Consider the following 18748-nt stretch of genomic DNA (forward strand, 5'->3'; position numbering starts at 1 on the left):
GGAGGGCAGAGACAGCCCCACGGGTTACCGGGGGCAGGGCCGGGGTCCCGGAGACATCCCCGCGTCCCATGGGGCAGCCCCACAGCAGCAGCTCGCGTCCCCCAGGCTGGGGTCCCCCTGCAGCCAGGCCTGGCTGGCTCTCCTCCACATCCCTGCACCCCACGTCCATAGACAGACACCCCGTGCTCTCCCACCCCACACCAGCAGCTCATGTCCCCCAGGCTGGGGTCCCCCTGCAGCCAGGCCTGGCTGGCCTTCCCTGCACCCCATGTCCATAGACAGACACCCCGTGCTCTCCAACCCCACACCAGCAGCTCATGTCCCCCAGGCCTCGCTGGCCTTCCACCACATCCCTGCACCCCATGTCCACAGACAAGACACCCCGTGCTCTCAGGACTCTTTTAATGGTGTGATAGGGACTGTGGGGGACACTGTGCTGCTGGGGCTCTGTGGTGGGGGATAGCCGGCAGGCTCTGTCTCCCCAGAGTCCCTTTCCTTGGGTGACCTCCCAATGTCTGCGCTGCTGATGGCTGTGTTGACCAGAACGATGGAGCCCTGCTCTGCCAGGACTTCGCTCTTCTCCTCTGGGTAGTGGAAAGCCACGAAGAGCTGGTACAGATACGTGCCCACGGCGGCGCCCAGCAGCGGTGCCACCAGTGGCACCCACCACCAACCATTGCCCCTGCTGAGGATGGGACAGGGTAGGGTTGGCATCATCCCTGCCATCTCCACCTCGCCCCCTTCCCTCGACCCACCTGAAGACCTCTGGGCCCCAGCCTGCCAGGTAGGTGAAGAGCCGGGGCCCGATGTCCCGTGCAGGGTTCAGGGGGCAGCCACAGTTGGCCCCCATGGAACACTCGATGGAGAGCACCAAGAGAGCCACAACCACGGGTTCCAGGCCCTTGGGGACAGGCTTGTTGCGGGGGTCCATGATGCCCATGACAACAATTATCAGCACCCCTGTGCCGATCACCTGCGAGGACAGCACAGCAGCTCAGCACCACGGGGACCGAGGGGGCTGGGGGAGCTGACAGTGGCACCCACCTGGTCCAAGAAGCCATTGCCAATAGACACAAAGTCAGCAGGGTAAGTGGCGAAGATGGAGGCAGTTTCCTGGGGGCCAGTGACAGTAAGTGTCCCATTGCTATGGTGCCAGATGGCATCTAGGGGCAGAGGCAGAGCATGTACAAAAGCCTGGCCTCGCCAGCATCACCGTGGAGTTCCCCTGTCCGATGCTGCTCCCCCATACCATAGTAGAGGATGTAAACAGCTCCAGCAGCTATGAAAGATCCCACAATCTGCACAGCCACAAAGATGGGAAACTTCCACCAGGGGAACTGCTCTATCAGGCACATGGCTAAGGAGAACGCCGGGTTCATGTGGGCCCCTGCAATGGAGTAGGGAGAAAGGCTGGGAGTGGAGGGTCCTGGGGGACTCAGAGCCAGGGGATAGCAAGAGCTGGGACCCCTTCCTCTGTCTCACCAGAGATTCCCCCTGCTGTGTAGATGCCTCCCATGACACCCAGGGCACCTCCCAGGTAGCTGGTCATGATATTCCCCTTGGTCTGATAGAAGGCAATCTTCTGTGCAGCGCTGGCCAGGGTGATTGTCTGGAGAAGAGCGAGCCCCACCTCAGTCCTGGTGGCCTCGTGCTGAGACCCTCCCAGTGCTGATACTGCAGGGCAGCAAGGCAGGGGCTGTGCTGGTGCTGCCCCCCTGGTTTTGCTCCCCGATACTTGGACACCAGACAGGGACTGGCAGGGAGGTGGTTATTGCCCTCACTTGTGGTTTTGATAGCAAAATAACCAAATTACAAGCAATTAAATAAACTGCTTTCTGTGGGGAGGTGTTGGGAAAGAGGTGCCACAACATAGATCCAGGGACACCATTTGCCATCATGCGATGTAGCCCAAAGGCTAAGGACAGCACCAGAGCCCCAACCTTTGCCTGCTCTGAGGCAGGAGGTATCAGGGCACACACTGCCCAGCACCACACCCTGATTGCACCGGAGCCGTGGCACAGGGTGGACCATGCTGTGGGAACAGGGTCCAAGGGGGAGGACAGGCAGTGCTGAGTTGCACATTTGAGTGCAGCGCAGCCCCAGACCTTTCCAACCTCGAGGGGCAAGCAGCAGAGCCCCAGGGACCCCTGGCACCTGCCAGCACGACACCATCAGCCCTGTCACAGGACCCCAGGGACCCCTGGCACCTGCCAGCACGACACCATCAGCCCTGTCACAGAACCCCAGGGACCCCTGGCACCATGACACCATCAGCCCTGTCACAGAACCCCAGGGATCCCTGGCACCTGCCAGCACGACACCATCAGCCCCGTCACAGAACCCCAGGGATCCCTGGCACCTGCCAGCACAACACCATCATCCCTGTCACACGCACAGGACATCCCCAGCCCCAGCTGCGTGCCCTGCTTACCATCATCACGAAGGTGGACAGCACCTCACCCAAGCACTCCCTCACCAGCTGGTTCCTGATGCGGAGCAGCCTCTGGGCTCTTGTCAAGAAAGAAGTGGTGCCCATGGTGCCAGCTGGGCAGAGGCAGCAGTGGCAGCGCTGGCAGCAGTGAGAGTGGTGTAGATGTCTAATTCGCAGCAGGTTTTATGAGCCCCACAGCCAGGTGGGTGATTATGTGCAGACTTTAAACCAATCATGGCTGCACCACGGGAGACGCCTGGCAGCGACCAGAGTCCTGTGTGTGGCCGGGGACACCGTGTGACAATGCTGCACCCCAGCAGGGCAAGGCCAGGTAGGAACACCCTGAGCCCCAAGTGGCCGTGGGGAGTCACGACCTCGCTCAGGTGAGCAGGCACAGGTATTGCCTGGCCAGGAACCCCTTTTATCCCTGCTCAAGCCACAGCTGCAGTCAATACTAATCAAGAGATCCTGGAAAGCTGCAGTCAGCACTAATAAAGAGATCCTGGAAAGGCCTCCAGGCTGGGCCAGGCCCTCAAGAGTGGCCCAGGGGAGGCATTAGCACAGCATGGGGCAAGGAAATGGGAGAGGGAGATAGGAAGGGAGCAGTGCAGACACAGGAGCCTGGCAATCACCTGCACCTCTGAGGCAGCCCCCCAGAGTCATCCTGGTGGACAGGGGGAATCTGCCTCCAAACACATGAGATTCCAGTCTGAAGGAGCATGGAAGGTCACCGTTTAGCATAAATAGACTTTATTGCTCTGTACACACACACACTTGACCCCCACAGGGCTCCCTGTGGCTGTGCAGCGCTGCAGAAGGTGGACAGCCTCCAGCCCAGGCACCACTTCCCAGCAAGATCTGACCCATCTACAACAAAAACAGGTGGTGAGAAGAGGCTGCTGCCCACTGCCTGCTCTGACAGGCCTGGCAAGCCCAGGATCCCACCAGCCCACACCTGAAACACACGTGGGCTGCTCAATCAGGACTGGGCACAGCTACCAGCTCGAGAACCAGCGTCGGAGGAAGCTGCCCAGCGCAGATGAGGGGCCCAGGTTGGCAGCAGGAATCTCTTCTTGCTGTGCCCAGGTGCCAGCGAACTGTGCCAGATCCCCTGTGAGGGCAGAGAGAGCTCCCTCAGTGGGGCTCCCGTGCAGTCTCTGCACCCTCCCCAGAGCTCCACTCACGGTCATCCATGTTGAGCACCTCCTCGCGGTAGTCCTTGCTCTGCCCGTCCTCCCTGGTGGTGCTGATGAAGGCCTGGTCCCCTCTCCGCCGTGTCACCGTGGTCTCCCGGCGGCCCTGGCTGTCCTGCACGGTGCGGCGCTCCTCCACCGCCTGCGCACAGCACCGAGCCCTGAGAGACCCCCAGACCACGGGGACGGTGTCCCCAGGCCTCCCCCAGCCCTGCAGGGACACTCACCCCGTCAGGGAGAGTCACTGTGGTGACAGAGACGCTCTTGAAGTAAGAGTGGGACCTGGGCTCGTCGGGTCTCAGGATGGTGCCCAGCCCAGCAGAGGAAACCTGGGAGTCCAGGTCTGGGGGGAGAGGGAAGGCGGTGGCAGCACAGGCGGCTGGAGCAGGGAGGGCCCCTCAGCCCCCGCTCCCAGCACCCACCTTGGTCTTCCTTGAGGGCGGGAGGAGCCCGGGGAGCATCTTCCAGCTGCAAGATAAAGCCACGCACCGCTGACGGCAGTGATGGGAAGCAAAGCGCAACACTGGGGCAGCACCGCACCAGCACAGAGCCGGCTGCCCTGCGGAAGGCAGAGGCCAGACCCTTCACCCACCCCTAGGAAGGGTCTCCATGGCCGGGCCAGATCGCCGGAGCTCCCCGGGGCCGCGCTGGCAGGGGGACTGTCCGGCTGCTTCAGCATCGAGTCCCGCAGCGGTCGCCTTGCGCTGCCTTCCCCCGGGCCGGGCAGGGCGGGCTCTGGGCAGCACAAGGGCGTCGGTCAGGCCGAGGGGCTCTGAGCTGCCCCCAGAGTCTCGCTCAGCCCTCCCGTACCCACCGAAAGGCTGCTGGGGCTCGGCCCAGAACCCCCCCAGGACGCCCAGGAGCTCGCCCATGTCCCGGAACAGCTCCTCGAAGGCACCGCGGGAGGAGCCAGGGCTGAACCCGAAGCCGAAGTCCTGGGGCGGCTGCGACATGGACGGGCCGCCATCCTCCTCCTCATCCTCCTCCTCGTCCCACGCCGCGCCGCCGAACAGCGGGTCCCGGGGTCTGCGGGACAGCGGCAGTGAGGGACCGGACAAGCCGGAGCAAGCGGGGCAGGGCCGGTGGGGCAACGGGCGGTTGAGAGAGGGACAGGTGCGGGCGAGGCCGGGGGCACCCGGGGCACGGGCGGGGTCCCCGTCACCTGCACCGTCCCGGGAAGCCGAAGAAGCCGCGGAACACGTCGTAGAAGCTCATCCCGCCGGGGCCCTCCAGGTCCCGCTACCCCGTCCCGACCGGGTCGCGCTGCCGCCAAGCGCCGCGGCCGTAAAGCGCCGCCGGCTGTCGCGAGGCGCTGCGGCAGCGCGGCCGTCCCGTGTCCCACCCGGGTCCCGAGCGCCGCACGGGCCGGAACCGCCCCGGTGTGACCGGCCCGAGCCCCCGAGAGCCGCACGGGCCGGAACCGCCCCGGTGTGACCGGCCCGAGCCCCCGAGAGCCGCACGGGCCGGAACCGCCCCGGTGTGACCGGCCCGAGCCCCCGAGAGCCGCACGGGCCGGAACCGCCCCGGTGTGACCGGCCCGAGCCCCCGAGAGCCGCACGGGCCGGAACCGCCCCGGTGTGACCGGCCCGGGCCCCCGAGAGCCGCACGGGCCGGAGCCGTCCCGGTGTGACCGGCCCCGCGGGCCCACGCTGTTCGCACCAGCTACCCCGTGGAGTGCGCCAGGCCCTCGTGCGGGCTGACGGCGTCCCGGGCTCCGGTAGCGGCCCCTGCGCTCCCCCAGCCGAGCTCCGGCGCCCAGCCCGGCCCCGCCGCTCCCCTCAGCCCCACGCGGCTCTGGAGGGCTCCAGCTGTGCCCCTGCCGTGAGGGGAAGCTCGGCGGGCACTGCAGCACCGGGCACTGCTGTTTCAGTGTCTCACTGCCCTCCCCGGTGCCTGTGAGAACCCTCCCGGACTGCCCGGTGGGGACGAGGAGCTGGGGAGAGCAGCCCCGAACCCCCAAAAGGAGGAGCAGCAGCACCAGAGCAGTGGGGACACAAGGCAGAGCTCATTAGGAAGCAGAAATGAAGGGTGAGGGTCTCAGAGAAGGGAGGGCATCATCCCTGTGCTGGCATCTTGCTGCCCAGCATTGCAGCTGGGAAAAGGAAAATCCACAAAATGAGGGGACAAAAACACCAGCAAGAAGCTGGGGAGGGGTGAGGGAAGCGCTGCCCCCACTGCCCAGGGACACCCAACCCCCTGCACCAAAAATAGGGAACGAGGCTGAGAAGGTGGAAAAAATACACACATCACTTTGTGATCTTTATTCTCTTCAGTAAATCCCCGCTTGGGGCTGCAGCTGAAGGGATCAGGTGGAACTGAAAAATACAAGATCTGGACTGCATAGAAAAAACCAAAAATAATACCCCCAAAAAACCAAACCAAATCAAACAAAACCCCACAAAACAAAACAGGAAAAAAAAAAAAAGAAAATAAAAAAATCCCCAACCCAAAAGCAGAAGATACTTACAGCGTGCAAGCAGGGCAGGACCTGCACTCTGGGCCCGTGAGGATGGAGGGACGCAGATGGAAAACATAAAATACCAGGGGGGACCCCTCGGCGGGGTGGGGGAGAAATGAGAGAACTAGAGGACAGCATGGGGTTTTTGTTTTTATATACAAGACACATTTATCCATTAAATTTAGAACACGGTACAAAAAAAACACTTCAACTAATTAATCTTACAATGCTGCTCATATCAATTACTGGTCTTAATCCTAATAATAAGGGGGTTTGCTGTAGGCGACTCGCAGCTTCCACTCCTTTGGATCTGAGAGATTCTGGGGCAGCTGGATGGGAGAGGGGATAGAAAGGAGTAAAAACCAAAAAAGGCCCCTACGGCAAACGGTTCAGATCTGAATGCGGAGAGAGAGAGAGAGAAAAAAAAAAAGAAAAAAAAAAAAAGAAAAAATACAAATTCTATATTACATACAACAGGAAAGTGGCTGAAGACAGACAACGCAGAGGCGCCTGCGGCCTGCCCTGCGGGGCCCTGCTGGGCTGGGGGCCCGGGCGCTCCCCGCCGCAGGGTTCTCTCCTCCCTGGGGTCCTTCCTCATCATCGGGGGCACTGGGATTCTCTTCTGGAAGCGAGTGGTGCCGAGGGCCCGGCCTCAGTTGGCGCCCCAGCTGTAGCTGTTGTAGGCAGACTTGTTGGCCTGGGATTTCTGAGGGATGGAGCTGCCTTGGCTGCGCTGCCCGGAGCCGCTCTGCGGGAAAGGGCAGAGGAGAGGGTGGTGAGTGCAGGGAGGCACCCCCAGCCTGCCCCACAGGGTAACACGGGCACGCCTGGGCCCCTGGCCAGGTGCTCTGGGCAGCTGCTGATCCTCCTGGGCCCAGCTCAGCTCCCTGGCACTGGGGCAGCCTCCAGCACCCTCCCTTGGCTGCACACCTTGCTCCAGGCCAGCACACACAGGGCTGAGGGCAGCAGGGAGAGAGGAGACAGGGAAGGGTCGGTGTGCGTTGTGTCTGCTCATGGCTCTGTTTCTGTGTCTGTGTGTGCACATACTGCCTGAGGGCCTCTCTCCTCTCCTCTTGGGGCCACGGGGGAGAAGGAAGGGGCTGTGTGATCCTGGGGAGCCTTAGGGGCAGGGGCAGAGCCCACAGCAAGTGCAATGCATTTTCAGAGAGTTCATTACCTGATCTTCCTGCTGGCGTTGGCAGCACAGTATCATCTGCAAATATGGAAGCTGTTGCAGTACCAGGATATGTAAAATAAAGGGACAAACTATGACAATCGAAATCCACGGTTAGACCTGAAAGCTCCTGCAGGGTCGTGGCTGTGGTGAGGAACCCCTTTGGTGCTGGCCTGTGGAGCTGCCCCTCTGAGGATGGGGGAGGTTGAGGTGCCCCAGATGAGGGGGCACTACCTGGCCATAGCTGGTGCAGCCTGGCAGCAGGGGGGTTATGCTGAGCACCCACCCTGGCAGAGCACACCCCAGGCCTTCCTCCTCACCTCATCATCCTCCTACAGGCCCTGTGTGTATGTGCAGGTGTGAGCATGTGCCTGTCGCTGCATGTGTGCGCCGCAGAGCATGAGCGAGGGAGGGACAGAAGGACCAGGGAAGCCAAGGGGGAGCACGAGCCCTAGGAGATGGCCCAGCAAGGGGCTGAGGTGCCAGGGGCACTGCTTACCTGCCCATCCTGCTGCAGATGGTGGTGGAGGATCTGCGAGTGAGGCTGCTGATGCGGGGTCAGGATGTGCATGAAGGGGGTCGGGGGGTACGCCGCCGCCGTGGCGGGGTTGATGGGGCCACCACTGCCCAGAGCTGAAGGCAGGTTGAAGGAGGCTGCTGGGGTTCCAGTGTGAAATCCCTGCTTCTCGAAGGATTGCTGAGGAGGAGATGCCAAAGGCAGGATAAGGGCAGGGAGCCAGGCTGGCAGTGTGCCCCTCCCATCTCTACACACCACAGGCCCACAGTCAGCCTGTGGTACACAGAACAGGTAAGAGTCTCTCCCCACGGCTCTTTCTGGGCTTGGAATTGCTGTAAGCTGGGAAATGTCAAGCATTTCCCTTCTCCCTGGCTGTCTGATCCAAGGGGAAGAGACCTCACTGCTCAGAGAGGATGTCTCAGAGCTTGGCTTCTCCTCCCCAGCAAGGCAGGAAGCACACAGACACTGACCTGAGTTTTGGAGTAGACAGAGCCCGAGATGTCTGGCACGCCTGTGTTACTGGATGTCACGGATACACCTGGGCAGAAGGAAGGGAGAGGTGGGTGTTAGGCAGCAGCCAGTGGACCAGCATGAGCTGCTTGCTGCTAACACCTGCTGGAGAGCTCCAGTGGTCAGAGATCTGCAGACAGACTGGCCTGTATCACAGATATTTTATGAAAAATCCTTTCTTTAGGATTTTTTCTCTTGAGAAGCTGAGAGGCCTCAGGAACAAAATGTAAACAATGGTTATCTGCTGCTGTGGAATGCAAAAATAGATCTGTGAATAGTCTCATGCAATTGTTTCTAATTAATAATTAATCACAGTGAGCTGGCTCGGACAGAGAGTCCAAGCCACAAGCTTTTGTTATTATTCTTCTTTCTTTTGCTATTCTTAGCTAGCCTTCTGATGAAATCCTTTCTTCTATTCTTTTAGTATAGTTTTAAGATAATATATATCATAAAATAACAAATCAAGCCTTCTGAAACATGGAGTCAGATTCTTGTCTCTTCCCTCATCCTAAGACTCCTGTGAACACGGTCACAGGCCTGGGGACGACAACATGCAAAGCACCCACAGAAATTATTTTGCTCTGGACACACACTGTTTCAAAATGCCTCCAGAAGCCAGCTGATGGGCTGGCTGCCACCCAGAGAAACACATGGAAAACAGCAGGTCTGAGGAGAGCTGGAGAACACAATGGACAGACAGGGAAACAAACCCACAGCAGCAAAAACAACCCAAAAGCTCCTCTGGTGTAAAACAGGCAATTGCATGGAAAGGCAACTCAGCTGTAGGCTGGGATGGCTGGTGCAGTGACTGACAACACAAGCCCCATGGGGTGTTGGCTGTCCATAAAAAAAGGGTGGCCCAGAGCACACCTCAGCCATCATTTAATGCCTGGAAAAAGTGCTGAAATGAAAACAGTTTGAAGGACTCAGCACCAGATGACCTGGAATAAAACTGAATTACCTTCTCAAAGAGAAAATACTATCTTAAAGGGCTCTAATGCAGTGAAAAAAGTGACAAAAGGAATTTAAAGACTGGCAGAGGGAGCCAGATGCAGCCCTATGTAAGTCAGGCAGACACCAACCAAGTACCAAGACAGGCAGCAGGTTCATGACCTTCCTGCATCTTTGAATCAAGGACACTTCCTTAGAAAGTGTCTGCCAAACACTGGTGGGAAACAAGCTCAAATCCAGAACAACTGCTGTTCTGTTAATCACATTTGGCAGATAAAAAACCAACAAACCAAACCACTGAGCAGCTTAACCTTCTGAGGGCCCAGACAGCTGATTGTGGGGTGCAGAGGAGGGCATGAAGTGATCTGTAACCCCCAAATCTTCCCCAGACCTGGATGCAGAACAATCCTGGGCCTTTCTATGGATAATCAATTTTTTTTTCTCCATTACTGCTGTAAGATAACAGTCCCTATCACAGCCAGTAAGCAAGCATGAAGTGATCTGTAACCCCACAGAGGAGGGCATGAAGTGATCTATAACCCCCAAACCTGCCCCAGACCTGGATGCAGAACAATCCTGGGCCTTTCTATGGATAATAAATCTCCTTGGGAACAGCATAATTTTTCTCCATTACTGTAAGACAGCAGTCCCTATCACAGCCAGTAAGCAAGCATGAAGTGATCTGTAACCCACAAGAGGATCTGTAACCCCACAGAGAAGGGCACAAAGTGATCTATAACCCCCAAATCTTCCCCAGACCTGGATGCAGAACAATCCTGGGCCTTTCTATGGATAACCAATCTCCTTGGCAGCAGCATCCCTGGAATTTTTCTCTATTACTGCTGTAAGACAGCAGTCCCTATCACAGCCAGTAAGACTGGGAGCAGCCCTGCTGCTGTGAAAAGTGTTTTTGTGGGTCTCTTACCAGTGCTGTACCCATGAGAGCCATAGCCACTGGGCTGCTGGAAAGGGGTTGCTGATGCATTGACGCTGACATTCACACCATGCTGCTTGGAAGAGGTAGGAGCAACCTACACAACAGAGAGGAAGAGAGTGAGCAGAGCCTTTGCTGGGCCACCCTTCTGCCCAAATCCCACACTCTGGCCCTGGGAACTCACAGGGAACACGGCGGGCCCGTACTGGAAGGTGCTGGGGAGCCCTGGTACCCCTGTGTAGTATGGCAGACTGGTGTAACTGTAGCCAGGAGGCAGCGCCGGGTTCAGGAACGTTTGCTGCGTGGTGTGGTGGGTCTGCGTCTGGCTCTGCTGAGGCTGAGCCAGAGTTGTTGCAGGAGCAGGGGAAGAGGCATCACCACGGCCAAATTTTGTTAAATCACCTGAAATAGAGGAGATGAGAGGGAGGAACAGATGTTAGTCAGATGCTGGGCTGCTTCAACTCAGCCCAAAGGTGAGCCAGTCTTTTGATAAACAGTGACTTCAGTCACACCCCCCTCCCCCCAAGGACTGTGGTCCTCAGACTTTTGCACACTGATAAGGTGAAGGTATTAATTGCTCCTTGGCCCTAACAGGACTACAGAGGCAAAGGGAAGCCACAGCAGCAAAGCCCACAATCTGGCACTGGATAAACCTGCTAGCAGAGCCTGATTTCAGAGCTGTCCCTCTCCATGCACCACCAGCAGGACTGAACACAACCCAGACCCTTGCCTGGGCTGTGCAGGGCTTGGCTGCAGGTTCTGATCTTGATGAGCATTTGCCTGGCTCATCCATGCACACTCTTCCTATTCAAAGCTCACAGAGCTCTGAGCTTTCAGCCTCAGCTGGGCAAAAGCACTTCCACACAAAGCAGCTCCTGCCAAAGCTGAGGAGAAGTGGCGCTGGAAAAAAGTGAACCTCCAAGTGCAACAGTTCCTAAAGCATGGGAAAGCTCAGTCACTGCCCACTGCAGACTGGCAGTGTGTTAACCAATGTTACCAAGGTCAGTGTGAGGTCATAAACTCAACTGGGTGTTTGGCTTGAGTTTGACAGGTCTCAAATTTCTCATCTGCTTTCTCCCTGAGACTGTCCCATATAAAAAAAAAAAATAAAAAAATTCTCCATATTGTGTGCTTCTATTTTTACTCTCAGTGCTTGAGAAGCACTGGTTACCACCTGGAAATCAGTCCCTCAGCTGTAGGCATTGAAGAATCTTCCAGCCCTTCCTCACTCCCTTTCCAGCTGCCCCATTAAGGGCAGCTACTTTGCCCACCTCTTCCCAGAATCAGACCTTGACACCACCAGATGCTCAAAGGGAAAGCAAGAATTTAGCTGTGAGAAGCATGCTCCAAACCAAAAGCAGTGCAGGAGCACAGTGCAGGTGCAGAGGTGGCTCCAGTGAACAAAGACACAGGACACTGGTAGGAGCAGCACAAACCCTGATGGGATGGGAATCAGAGCAGTGTTTTTCCCTACCAGAGTATGGATTGCTGCTCAGGCTGCCATCTCTTCCAGTCAGTGGTGTGGTGGGTGTAGGGAATGGGATGCTGTAGTAATCCTGATGAATAAAAACAAAAGAAGACATTTTTATCAGCTCTGTCCAAAGTGCAAAGCAGTATATTTGGGAGAGAGGGATTTCTGGACTGCAGCTGCAAGATATGTCTGAGAATTGCAGTCCAACCAGCCACATCAGGCTGATCATAACCTACAGCAGCCCCAGGTTTTTGTAGCATGTACCATCCCCCTCATCTGGCTATTAGAAGAACCAGATAAGGTCTACTGGTATGCAGCTCTTAAAATGGCTGGACTTTCCCCCCCTCCTCACAATAAAATGGACATGTCCTGTTGCTAAATAAAGCCCATTCTCATCAGGTATTTAGTCACTGGCTCTATTAGGGATCAGAGGTGAATCTCTCTAATAGCCCTGCTGTTGGAACTCGTGCTCCTGGGCTCCAACAAGGAACACTGCTGCATGAGTAACTCGTGCAGGCAGCTCCCCACGTGCCAAGGAGCAACTGATTAACTCCTCACTGCTGCTGCAGAGGTGCATCCACTCAGCTCTCAAGCTTTGTCTCTACCCAAGCAGCACCAGTGGAAGTGGCATGTCCTTGTCATTCTGCAGTACTCACCAACGGGAATCTCGTCTGGAGCATTTGCAAGTCATCATATCCATACACCTGTGGCTAGAAAAAGAGCCAGAGATGACATTGGGGACACGGACAACATAAGGATTTTAGATTAAACATTTAGATAAACATGAGAGAAAGCCAGAAGCAGCCAGTCAGCAGCCACCAGGTGCAGGCAGCCAGAGCCTTGACACAGGCTGATGCTGCCAGAAGTTCTTCTGAGCTGCTCAAAGTGCTCCAGAGCACAAAGCCACTCGACAGTTTTTCTCTAAAAATCATCCCAAAACTGAAATCTGTCCTCACCTTTAGGGGAGGATGTGACACACACCCCTAGACTTTGTGGCTCTTGCTACCCTTGCCCTGAGTGCCCTTTGTCACACCATATTTCTAACACAGCTCTGTGCTTCCACACACTGTGCTCTGCCCAAGGGCTCTTAAAAGGCTGGAGAGGCTGCAGAGAACAGACTCTGCCCTGGGGTGATCACAACACACATTTACCTCCACGGGCACATGGAAATCATGGAAAAAACCAGCAGGTCCAAACTCTGCCTGTCCAAGGCAATCCTGCTGGGCTGTCACAGTCTTTAGTTTCCCCACTATGCTACATCCATCCCTCCCTGCTGCAGAGGGAGCTGGGACACCACTGCAAATTTCCACTCACCGGGTAGGCATGTAGCAAGCCTGGAGCCATGATGTATGGATTAGGCAACAACGGTGGGACTCCAGGAGGGAGATTGGGAGGGGCTTTTCCTGAAAAGGGAGGAGAAAGGAAAAGTTCCACAGTGAAGCAAACAGCAGAAGCTCGCTCTCTTAGCCCTCACACCTTTCTCTGCGACAGTACCTGATGTGGTTGCAACAGAGCTGCGAGTCGAGGCCGTCACTGTGGAGTTGCTGCTGAGGCTGAGGCCCAGGCTGCTGACACTGCTGAGGCTGGAGGAGACACTGACAACTGGTGGGGCAGCTGACACCGTGCTGGAGGAGGTGGAGAAAGTACTAGCAGAAGAATGGAGGCCTGCTTCACTCTCCACACTTGTGTGCTAAGGAGGGAAGGGAGGAGAGTCAGGGGATCAGAGAGATGGAACCAAGTGCACAGGTAGCACAGGACATTCACTGTGCAGAACATCCTGTACCTCTGTCTGCACCTGCATGTTCCTGCAGTGAGGCTGGCTTAAGTCCAAAGTCCTGACAGCATACTAATGCTTAGAAACCCCTCTCATGGCTCCATCCCAACTCATCTGTCTGAGGAGCAGAGCAGGGCTGGACACCACATTTGCAGCAGGGTGATTTATTGTGCTGCAAAAGCCAATGCCCAGGAACTGCGCTGCAAGAGCTCCAGCAGTAGAGATATTTGGTTCCACTGCATCAGCCTCCAGTCTGCTCTGACTCTGCAGCACCTTCAAGGGCTACTACAGGCTCAAAAGAAGGCACTGCTCAGTCAGAAACAGGCAAGGTGTCAACAGCCTTGAGCCACAGGTGTACTGACACAACTCCCTGTTGTCTCTCTCCACACAACATCCAGACTCCAGCAGGACAGCCAGCAGCCTGGCAGCTCCTGCCACAACCACAGCCCCAAGGTCAGGCACCCCAGCAGACCCCACCAAGCTGAGCAGAAATGGGGCACACAGTGAGAGATCACACCCAGACTCACCAGAAGGGTTGAAGTTGATGTTCGCCCAGAGGATGTGGATGAGGACAGACTGTTCTGCTGGGTGGGTAATGCACTGACAGGAAGAGAAATAAAACATTGTCAGACCAAGGTGAGAGCCAACATCAGTAGCACCATCCCCATTTCCCATCTGCTTGAATGGGATGAGTCATCTTAGTCTTCCTCACTGCATCAGACAGACCCTGATGTCTGCTACAGATTCCTGCTTCTAGTTCAGAATTCCACCCCTCACTGCCTCACCTGCTGAGCTGGGCAGTGCTTGTACTGGGGAGCTCCTCACTGTGGCTCAGGCTGCTCAGAGGTGTTGAGTGTTGGCTGGCTGTGGTCAGCAGGGACGATGCAGACACCCCATCGTTGAGAGGGGCAATGCTGGGAGCAGAGGGGGAGTCGGATTTCACTGCAGGGCCCGTAGCACCTGAGAACAAAAGCTTTGGGTTAATTAAGGGCAGCTACTGGCTGAGGGGAACACAAGGGCAAGGATCAGCAAGTGCTCAGCTAGAGGAGCTGGGAGATTTGGGGCAACATCAGCCAAATCTCAGCTAGAGGAGCTGCGAGATTTGGGGCAACATCAACCAAATCTCAGCTAGAGGAGCTGAGAGATTTGGGGCAACACCAGCGAGTTCTCAGCTAGAGGAGCTGTGAGATTTGGGGCTCCCCTCAGTGCTCCCAAACAGACACTTATGATTGTGTTCTATGTCTCACTTTACCTCAACACTACTGCTGGCTCTGCAGAGAGCTTCAAGACCTACAGAGAAGTGCCTTCCATGCACAAAGCAAAGTTATTGTCATAGGTGACCCTTCAAGGATCAGCACAAAGCTGAATGTTTTGAGGCAAACAAATAATGTGAATGGCAGCAATTAGTCCAGCAAGGAAAGGACTTGCTATTAGCACAGATAAAACTTCTCATTCAAAGCAGAGAACACAAGGGATACAGGACACCCACTGTACTGGCAAGACTCTTACCTTCAACAGCCTGTGTGGTTTGTAATGGCGTGGGTTGTACAGAACTGAAACCATTCTGAGGAAGAAGAGAAAAAAGGAGTATTGGGCATTATTTCTGAGCATTTCCAGAGGCAGAGCTAGTGTCCCCTCTCTCACACACTCCCTTGCACAGTTATGAAAAGGTTCTTCTAGCAGACTGTGTTTGGGTCAGTCCCAAGGTCCAGCCCCATGCCAGCATGGTCCCCAAGTGTGTATGAGAGAAACCAGTGGAAGAAGTTTCTGTGCTGCTGGTAGTCAGACTGCCTCAACACTCTCAATCCAAGCTCATTAGCCAAACCTGACATTTCTGAACCGGTGTGCAGCATACAAGAACCAAATCCAAAACATAAACCAAAACTCTTTGTCTGCATGTCCCTCTAGCAGGGTACATGACACAACACGTGCCCTGCAATCACCTTGAGTGCTGTTAACCCCAGCACAAAACACAACAGCCACAAGAGAGCTCTCATTAGAGCCCAGGAGCCACACAGTGAGGATCACAGAACTCTTTGATAAGCCATTCAGCTTTCCCAAAGACACTTCACACACTCAGCACAATGGGTAAGCAAAGCTGTTGTCTTACCTTAGCCTGGGTCAGATCTTTCTGGGGCGAAGAGGAGATAGAATTTGGGTATCGCCTCGTCTGGGTGGATCTCTGTTCGTACAGTGGTCCCTGAGCACTGTTCTGGGAGGTAAATGTTGCTGTCTGTATTGTGCCACTCTGGTAACCAGACTCCTGGCTTTGATTGGACGAAATTGTGGATGAAGATTCACTACAAAAGGAAAAAAAGAAAAAAGTGTTCCTTCGTTTTCCTCTGAAACAACCCTGCTGTAAGCTGCTGGCCCAGTCTGGGCTCTTCACTTCAAATACTCAATATAAAAAGCCCCAAGCATCAGTAAAGGCACCACATGAAGCAGCCAAGCCAAGAAACATGCCCAGAGAGCAGGGCTAGCCCAGCCATGGACATCCAGCTACAGCCTTGCCTTACACAATGCTGTGCCTTAGGCAACACTTCATGAGCTGCCACCACTCAGGTCCCAGTACTCAAGGCATGGCCAGTTACTGAGGGTCAGCCCAACAGAAGACAAACACACTATCACAAATTATGCTCCTACTCCACTGTGTACCAGTTTGCCAAGGCAAAGAGAAGGACAAAGTACTCAATCTATTCACTAGAGACATGGAGCAGTTGTGCTGGGGACTGCCCATCTGTGTTTTCAACAACACAGTTTAAGGCTAGCAGGAAAACAATTTTCTGTACAAGTACCACAGGCCAAAGAGCCACAGAGCTGCCCTATGAGTCTGCTGGCAACTTGTGCTTTGCTGTTGCATACATTGTCCCCCCTTTGTGACCAAAGCACGGTCAGAAAGGGTCTACTAGTATGCACAAGACAACTCAAGTCCACAGGAGCAACTCCCAAAGCTGCCTGCTTGGATGAAAGGCTCCTGGTGCTCACCTGGCCGAGCTGGTGTAGAGGCTGCTCTGAGACTGGCTAACGGCGGCGCTGGTCGTGGGCGTCGATTCATACTCAGCAAGAACAGGCTCTGAACCAAACTGTAACGCCCCAAACTGCAGGTTTAGCCCTGAGATATCTGAGGAGCCAGGCATTTCCACAGCAAGTGCAGGAATCTGCAAGGCAGGAACAACAGAATAGGTCAATCATTCCCAGGGATGAGCCCAGAGAATGACTTTATTACCCTTGTTTCCCTGCACACAGTAGCAGTTATAGGCTTGCAGCCCCTGAATTACACTGTTCAACCCAGGCAGGCACACAACTCCATCACCCCCACAAGCACTCACTGCTAACTAATAAAGTACTGGAATGAATAATAACCTACTGGAATGCTCTTCCCAGGGAGGTGGTACAATCACCATCTCTGCATGCGTTTAAGAAATGACTGGACATGGCATTTGGCACTATAGTCTAAGTGCAGTGTTAGGGCATAGGTTGGACTCGATGATCTTAGAGGTCTCTTCCAACCTCATGATTCTATGATTCTAACAAGAAGAAGGCCAAGCCCAGACCTTCCCTGGGCAGCCCAAACCCTCCCTGAGCAGCCCAAATGGCTGTTTCTGCAGCTCTAACACAACTCAGTTGTCTCCTTCCCCACCACTGCACCTTTGATGTTAACGATGCTTTCTTCTTTTGCTGCTTGAGCTTCTGCTGTGCTGGCTGGGGACTTGAGGACTGGTTGTCCGAGGAGCCTGGAGACATCTGGGGAACTGGATTGGTTTTGCTGGGCAGTGGTGAGGATGGAGGGGCCGGTGTGGTTGTGGAGGCAGTCACCACAGGCTGCTTCTCCTGCATGAACACTTCTATCATGGTTGAAGTTGATGTGAAGCCCTGACGCTTGGTGAAGGGACTATGCACAGAAGAGTCTGTTGGATTCTTGAGATCTATGGGACAAGACAGGGATGAGTTAGCAGGGTTTGTTTCCTTAAAAATAAATCAAATTCTGGCACTTAGCAAGAAAAATAAATCCTTTTCCTCGATGTTTCATCCTGAAGCTTGTTAGACAGCAGAAAACTTAAGCATCTCTGCTCCCAGCCTCACACTCTCACTACCGTCAATGCCAAGATTTTTTAAACTCTTCTTCCCTCAGTTGCTTCCACCACCCCTACAGGACAAAGCCAGCTTGCCTGGCAAAGTCCTCCATTCTCCAAGAAAAGCTTGGCTCCAGAGTCCCTCGTGTGGAGACACTGCATATCAGCCCTGCAGAGCACTTCCCAGCTCTGTTCACAGTCCTGCATTCCACTGCCTCACCCTTCTCCTGCTGGGACTGGGTCTCTCCAAGCAACATCACTGCCTGGGGCTGCCTACCCTCAGGGTTTTGCACCACCTTCCTCTGACTAAGCCTTGCCATAGTTTATTCAAAATCAACTCCTATTCTCCTGTGAGGCTTCTTGTCTGAGAAGATCAGAAGCTGCCAACACTGACTGTCACCAGGACAGGGCTCAATTTTTCTTCAGCTTAGATTTGAACCAGAGCCATTTCCCTATAAAAAGCACAAGTTGAAGGAAACTACACTAGCACTCAGCCACAGCAAAACTCAGCTTTTCATCTGCAAAGAGCCTCTCAATCCCTGTTTATTCCCTCATGCCCAGTGACAGAGTTACTTCTTGTCATTTAACAGCAAATCCCCTTAAAATTCCCTTAAAAGATAACAGGAGTTCAGCAGGGAGAAGAGACAGACTAGTCTCATATTTGGGAGCTATTCTCCAGAGCAGCTCTTCCAGAACTTTTTCTGGCACAGCTTTACACTGGGAAGTAGTTCTGCACACTCTAAGAGGCTCAGGAACATCAGATCCCTGGCCCTGAACCTGTCTGAAATGACAGATTCAACTGTTCCAATTATAAAAGGAACAGAGAGAGACTCACACACACTATTACATTTTAATGTCACTCACAGCTCTCTTAATTTTCCCAGCTCAGCTAAACTGGTTGTGAGCTTGTGAGCAGACCCTCTGCTGAATCCCTCCCAGCAGTTCTGGGGGAACACATTCCCTCCCCTGTGGGAGCTGCAGCTCCTCCTTACCATACTGCACCAGAGACGAGGTCTGTGTGGTGGAAGCCATGTCCCAGGAAGCAGCAGTGGTGCTCCCAGCAGGCTGGGTGTGCTGAGCTGCCAGCTGAGCCAGTGCCTGGGCTGTCTTGAACTGCTCCAGGAACTGGGACCCTGTGGTGCTGCTGCCTTTGGCCTCCCCGACATCTCCAAACCCTTTCCCCAACATGCTCACCTGCAATTTCAACAAGGAGAAAAAGTCAATGGCTGCCATGGCTTGGAACTTGGCTCAGAGGACAGGAA

General features: G+C 55.0%; 3 protein-coding genes across 6 annotated transcripts in view; all 3 read right to left on the reverse strand.

Annotated features, from left to right (window-relative positions):
• Nucleotides 1–390: 390 nt before the first annotated feature.
• Nucleotides 391–2536, reverse strand: AQP10 (aquaporin 10). Its single transcript, XM_058042626.1, has 6 exons — nucleotides 2432–2536; nucleotides 1483–1609; nucleotides 1250–1387; nucleotides 1045–1163; nucleotides 756–973; nucleotides 391–685 (listed from the first exon to the last, which is right to left on the reverse strand). The coding sequence occupies exons 1-6, from the start codon at nucleotides 2534–2536 to the stop codon at nucleotides 391–393; spliced, it is 1002 nt and encodes a 333-aa protein (XP_057898609.1).
• Nucleotides 2537–3164: 628 nt separating this feature from the next.
• HAX1 (HCLS1 associated protein X-1) lies at nucleotides 3165–4839 on the reverse strand. The gene is made up of 8 exons (XM_058043065.1): nucleotides 4787–4839; nucleotides 4439–4650; nucleotides 4217–4359; nucleotides 4047–4092; nucleotides 3852–3967; nucleotides 3616–3766; nucleotides 3387–3542; nucleotides 3165–3298 (listed from the first exon to the last, which is right to left on the reverse strand). The coding sequence occupies exons 1-7, from the start codon at nucleotides 4837–4839 to the stop codon at nucleotides 3427–3429; spliced, it is 837 nt and encodes a 278-aa protein (XP_057899048.1). The 3' UTR covers nucleotides 3165–3298; nucleotides 3387–3426.
• Nucleotides 4840–5870: 1031 nt separating this feature from the next.
• UBAP2L (ubiquitin associated protein 2 like) overlaps nucleotides 5871–18748 on the reverse strand; it is a 30585-nt gene continuing 17707 nt past the window's right edge. For 3 of the 4 annotated variants that reach the window (XM_058043056.1, XM_058043052.1, XM_058043054.1), the window contains 16 exons: nucleotides 18479–18680; nucleotides 17062–17339; nucleotides 16399–16571; nucleotides 15524–15713; nucleotides 14923–14977; nucleotides 14199–14373; nucleotides 13941–14013; nucleotides 13134–13329; nucleotides 12954–13042; nucleotides 12296–12349; nucleotides 11643–11724; nucleotides 10353–10570; nucleotides 10160–10265; nucleotides 8244–8311; nucleotides 7756–7953; nucleotides 5871–6830 (listed from right to left, as the gene is read on the reverse strand). In XM_058043056.1, the coding sequence (XP_057899039.1) occupies nucleotides 6735–6830; nucleotides 7756–7953; nucleotides 8244–8311; nucleotides 10160–10265; nucleotides 10353–10570; nucleotides 11643–11724; nucleotides 12296–12349; nucleotides 12954–13042; nucleotides 13134–13329; nucleotides 13941–14013; nucleotides 14199–14373; nucleotides 14923–14977; nucleotides 15524–15713; nucleotides 16399–16571; nucleotides 17062–17339; nucleotides 18479–18680 (2253 nt within the window). In that variant the 3' untranslated portion in view covers nucleotides 5871–6734. The remainder of the gene's footprint in view (nucleotides 6831–7755; nucleotides 7954–8243; nucleotides 8312–10159; nucleotides 10266–10352; nucleotides 10571–11642; nucleotides 11725–12295; nucleotides 12350–12953; nucleotides 13043–13133; nucleotides 13330–13940; nucleotides 14014–14198; nucleotides 14374–14922; nucleotides 14978–15523; nucleotides 15714–16398; nucleotides 16572–17061; nucleotides 17340–18478; nucleotides 18681–18748) is intronic. The other variant, XM_058043055.1, reaches the window with a different exon arrangement.

Source organism: Melospiza georgiana, chromosome 33, assembly GCF_028018845.1.
Source record: "Melospiza georgiana isolate bMelGeo1 chromosome 33, bMelGeo1.pri, whole genome shotgun sequence".
Taxonomy (NCBI): domain Eukaryota; kingdom Metazoa; phylum Chordata; class Aves; order Passeriformes; family Passerellidae; genus Melospiza; species Melospiza georgiana.

What these genes read in the sequence shown, in the direction of transcription:
- AQP10 (XM_058042626.1), bottom strand. Translation starts at nt 2,536, where the DNA reads ATGGGCACCACTTCTTTCTTGACAAGAGCCCAGAGGCTGCTCCGCATC. An exon ending in TGTCCACCTTCGTGATGATG is followed by an intron (nt 1,610 to 2,431) that starts GTAAGCAGGGCA and finishes GCTCTTCTCCAG; the next exon opens with ACAATCACCCTGGCCAGCGC. An exon ending in TGGGGCCCAGAGGTCTTCAG is followed by an intron (nt 686 to 755) that starts GTGGGTCGAGGG and finishes TCCCATCCTCAG; the next exon opens with CAGGGGCAATGGTTGGTGGT.
- HAX1 (XM_058043065.1), bottom strand. Translation starts at nt 4,839, where the DNA reads ATGAGCTTCTACGACGTGTTCCGCGGCTTCTTCGGCTTCCCGGGACGG. An exon ending in CATGGAGACCCTTCCTAGGG is followed by an intron (nt 4,093 to 4,216) that starts GTGGGTGAAGGG and finishes TTTATCTTGCAG; the next exon opens with CTGGAAGATGCTCCCCGGGC. An exon ending in CGCCCTCAAGGAAGACCAAG is followed by an intron (nt 3,968 to 4,046) that starts GTGGGTGCTGGG and finishes CTCTCCCCCCAG; the next exon opens with ACCTGGACTCCCAGGTTTCC.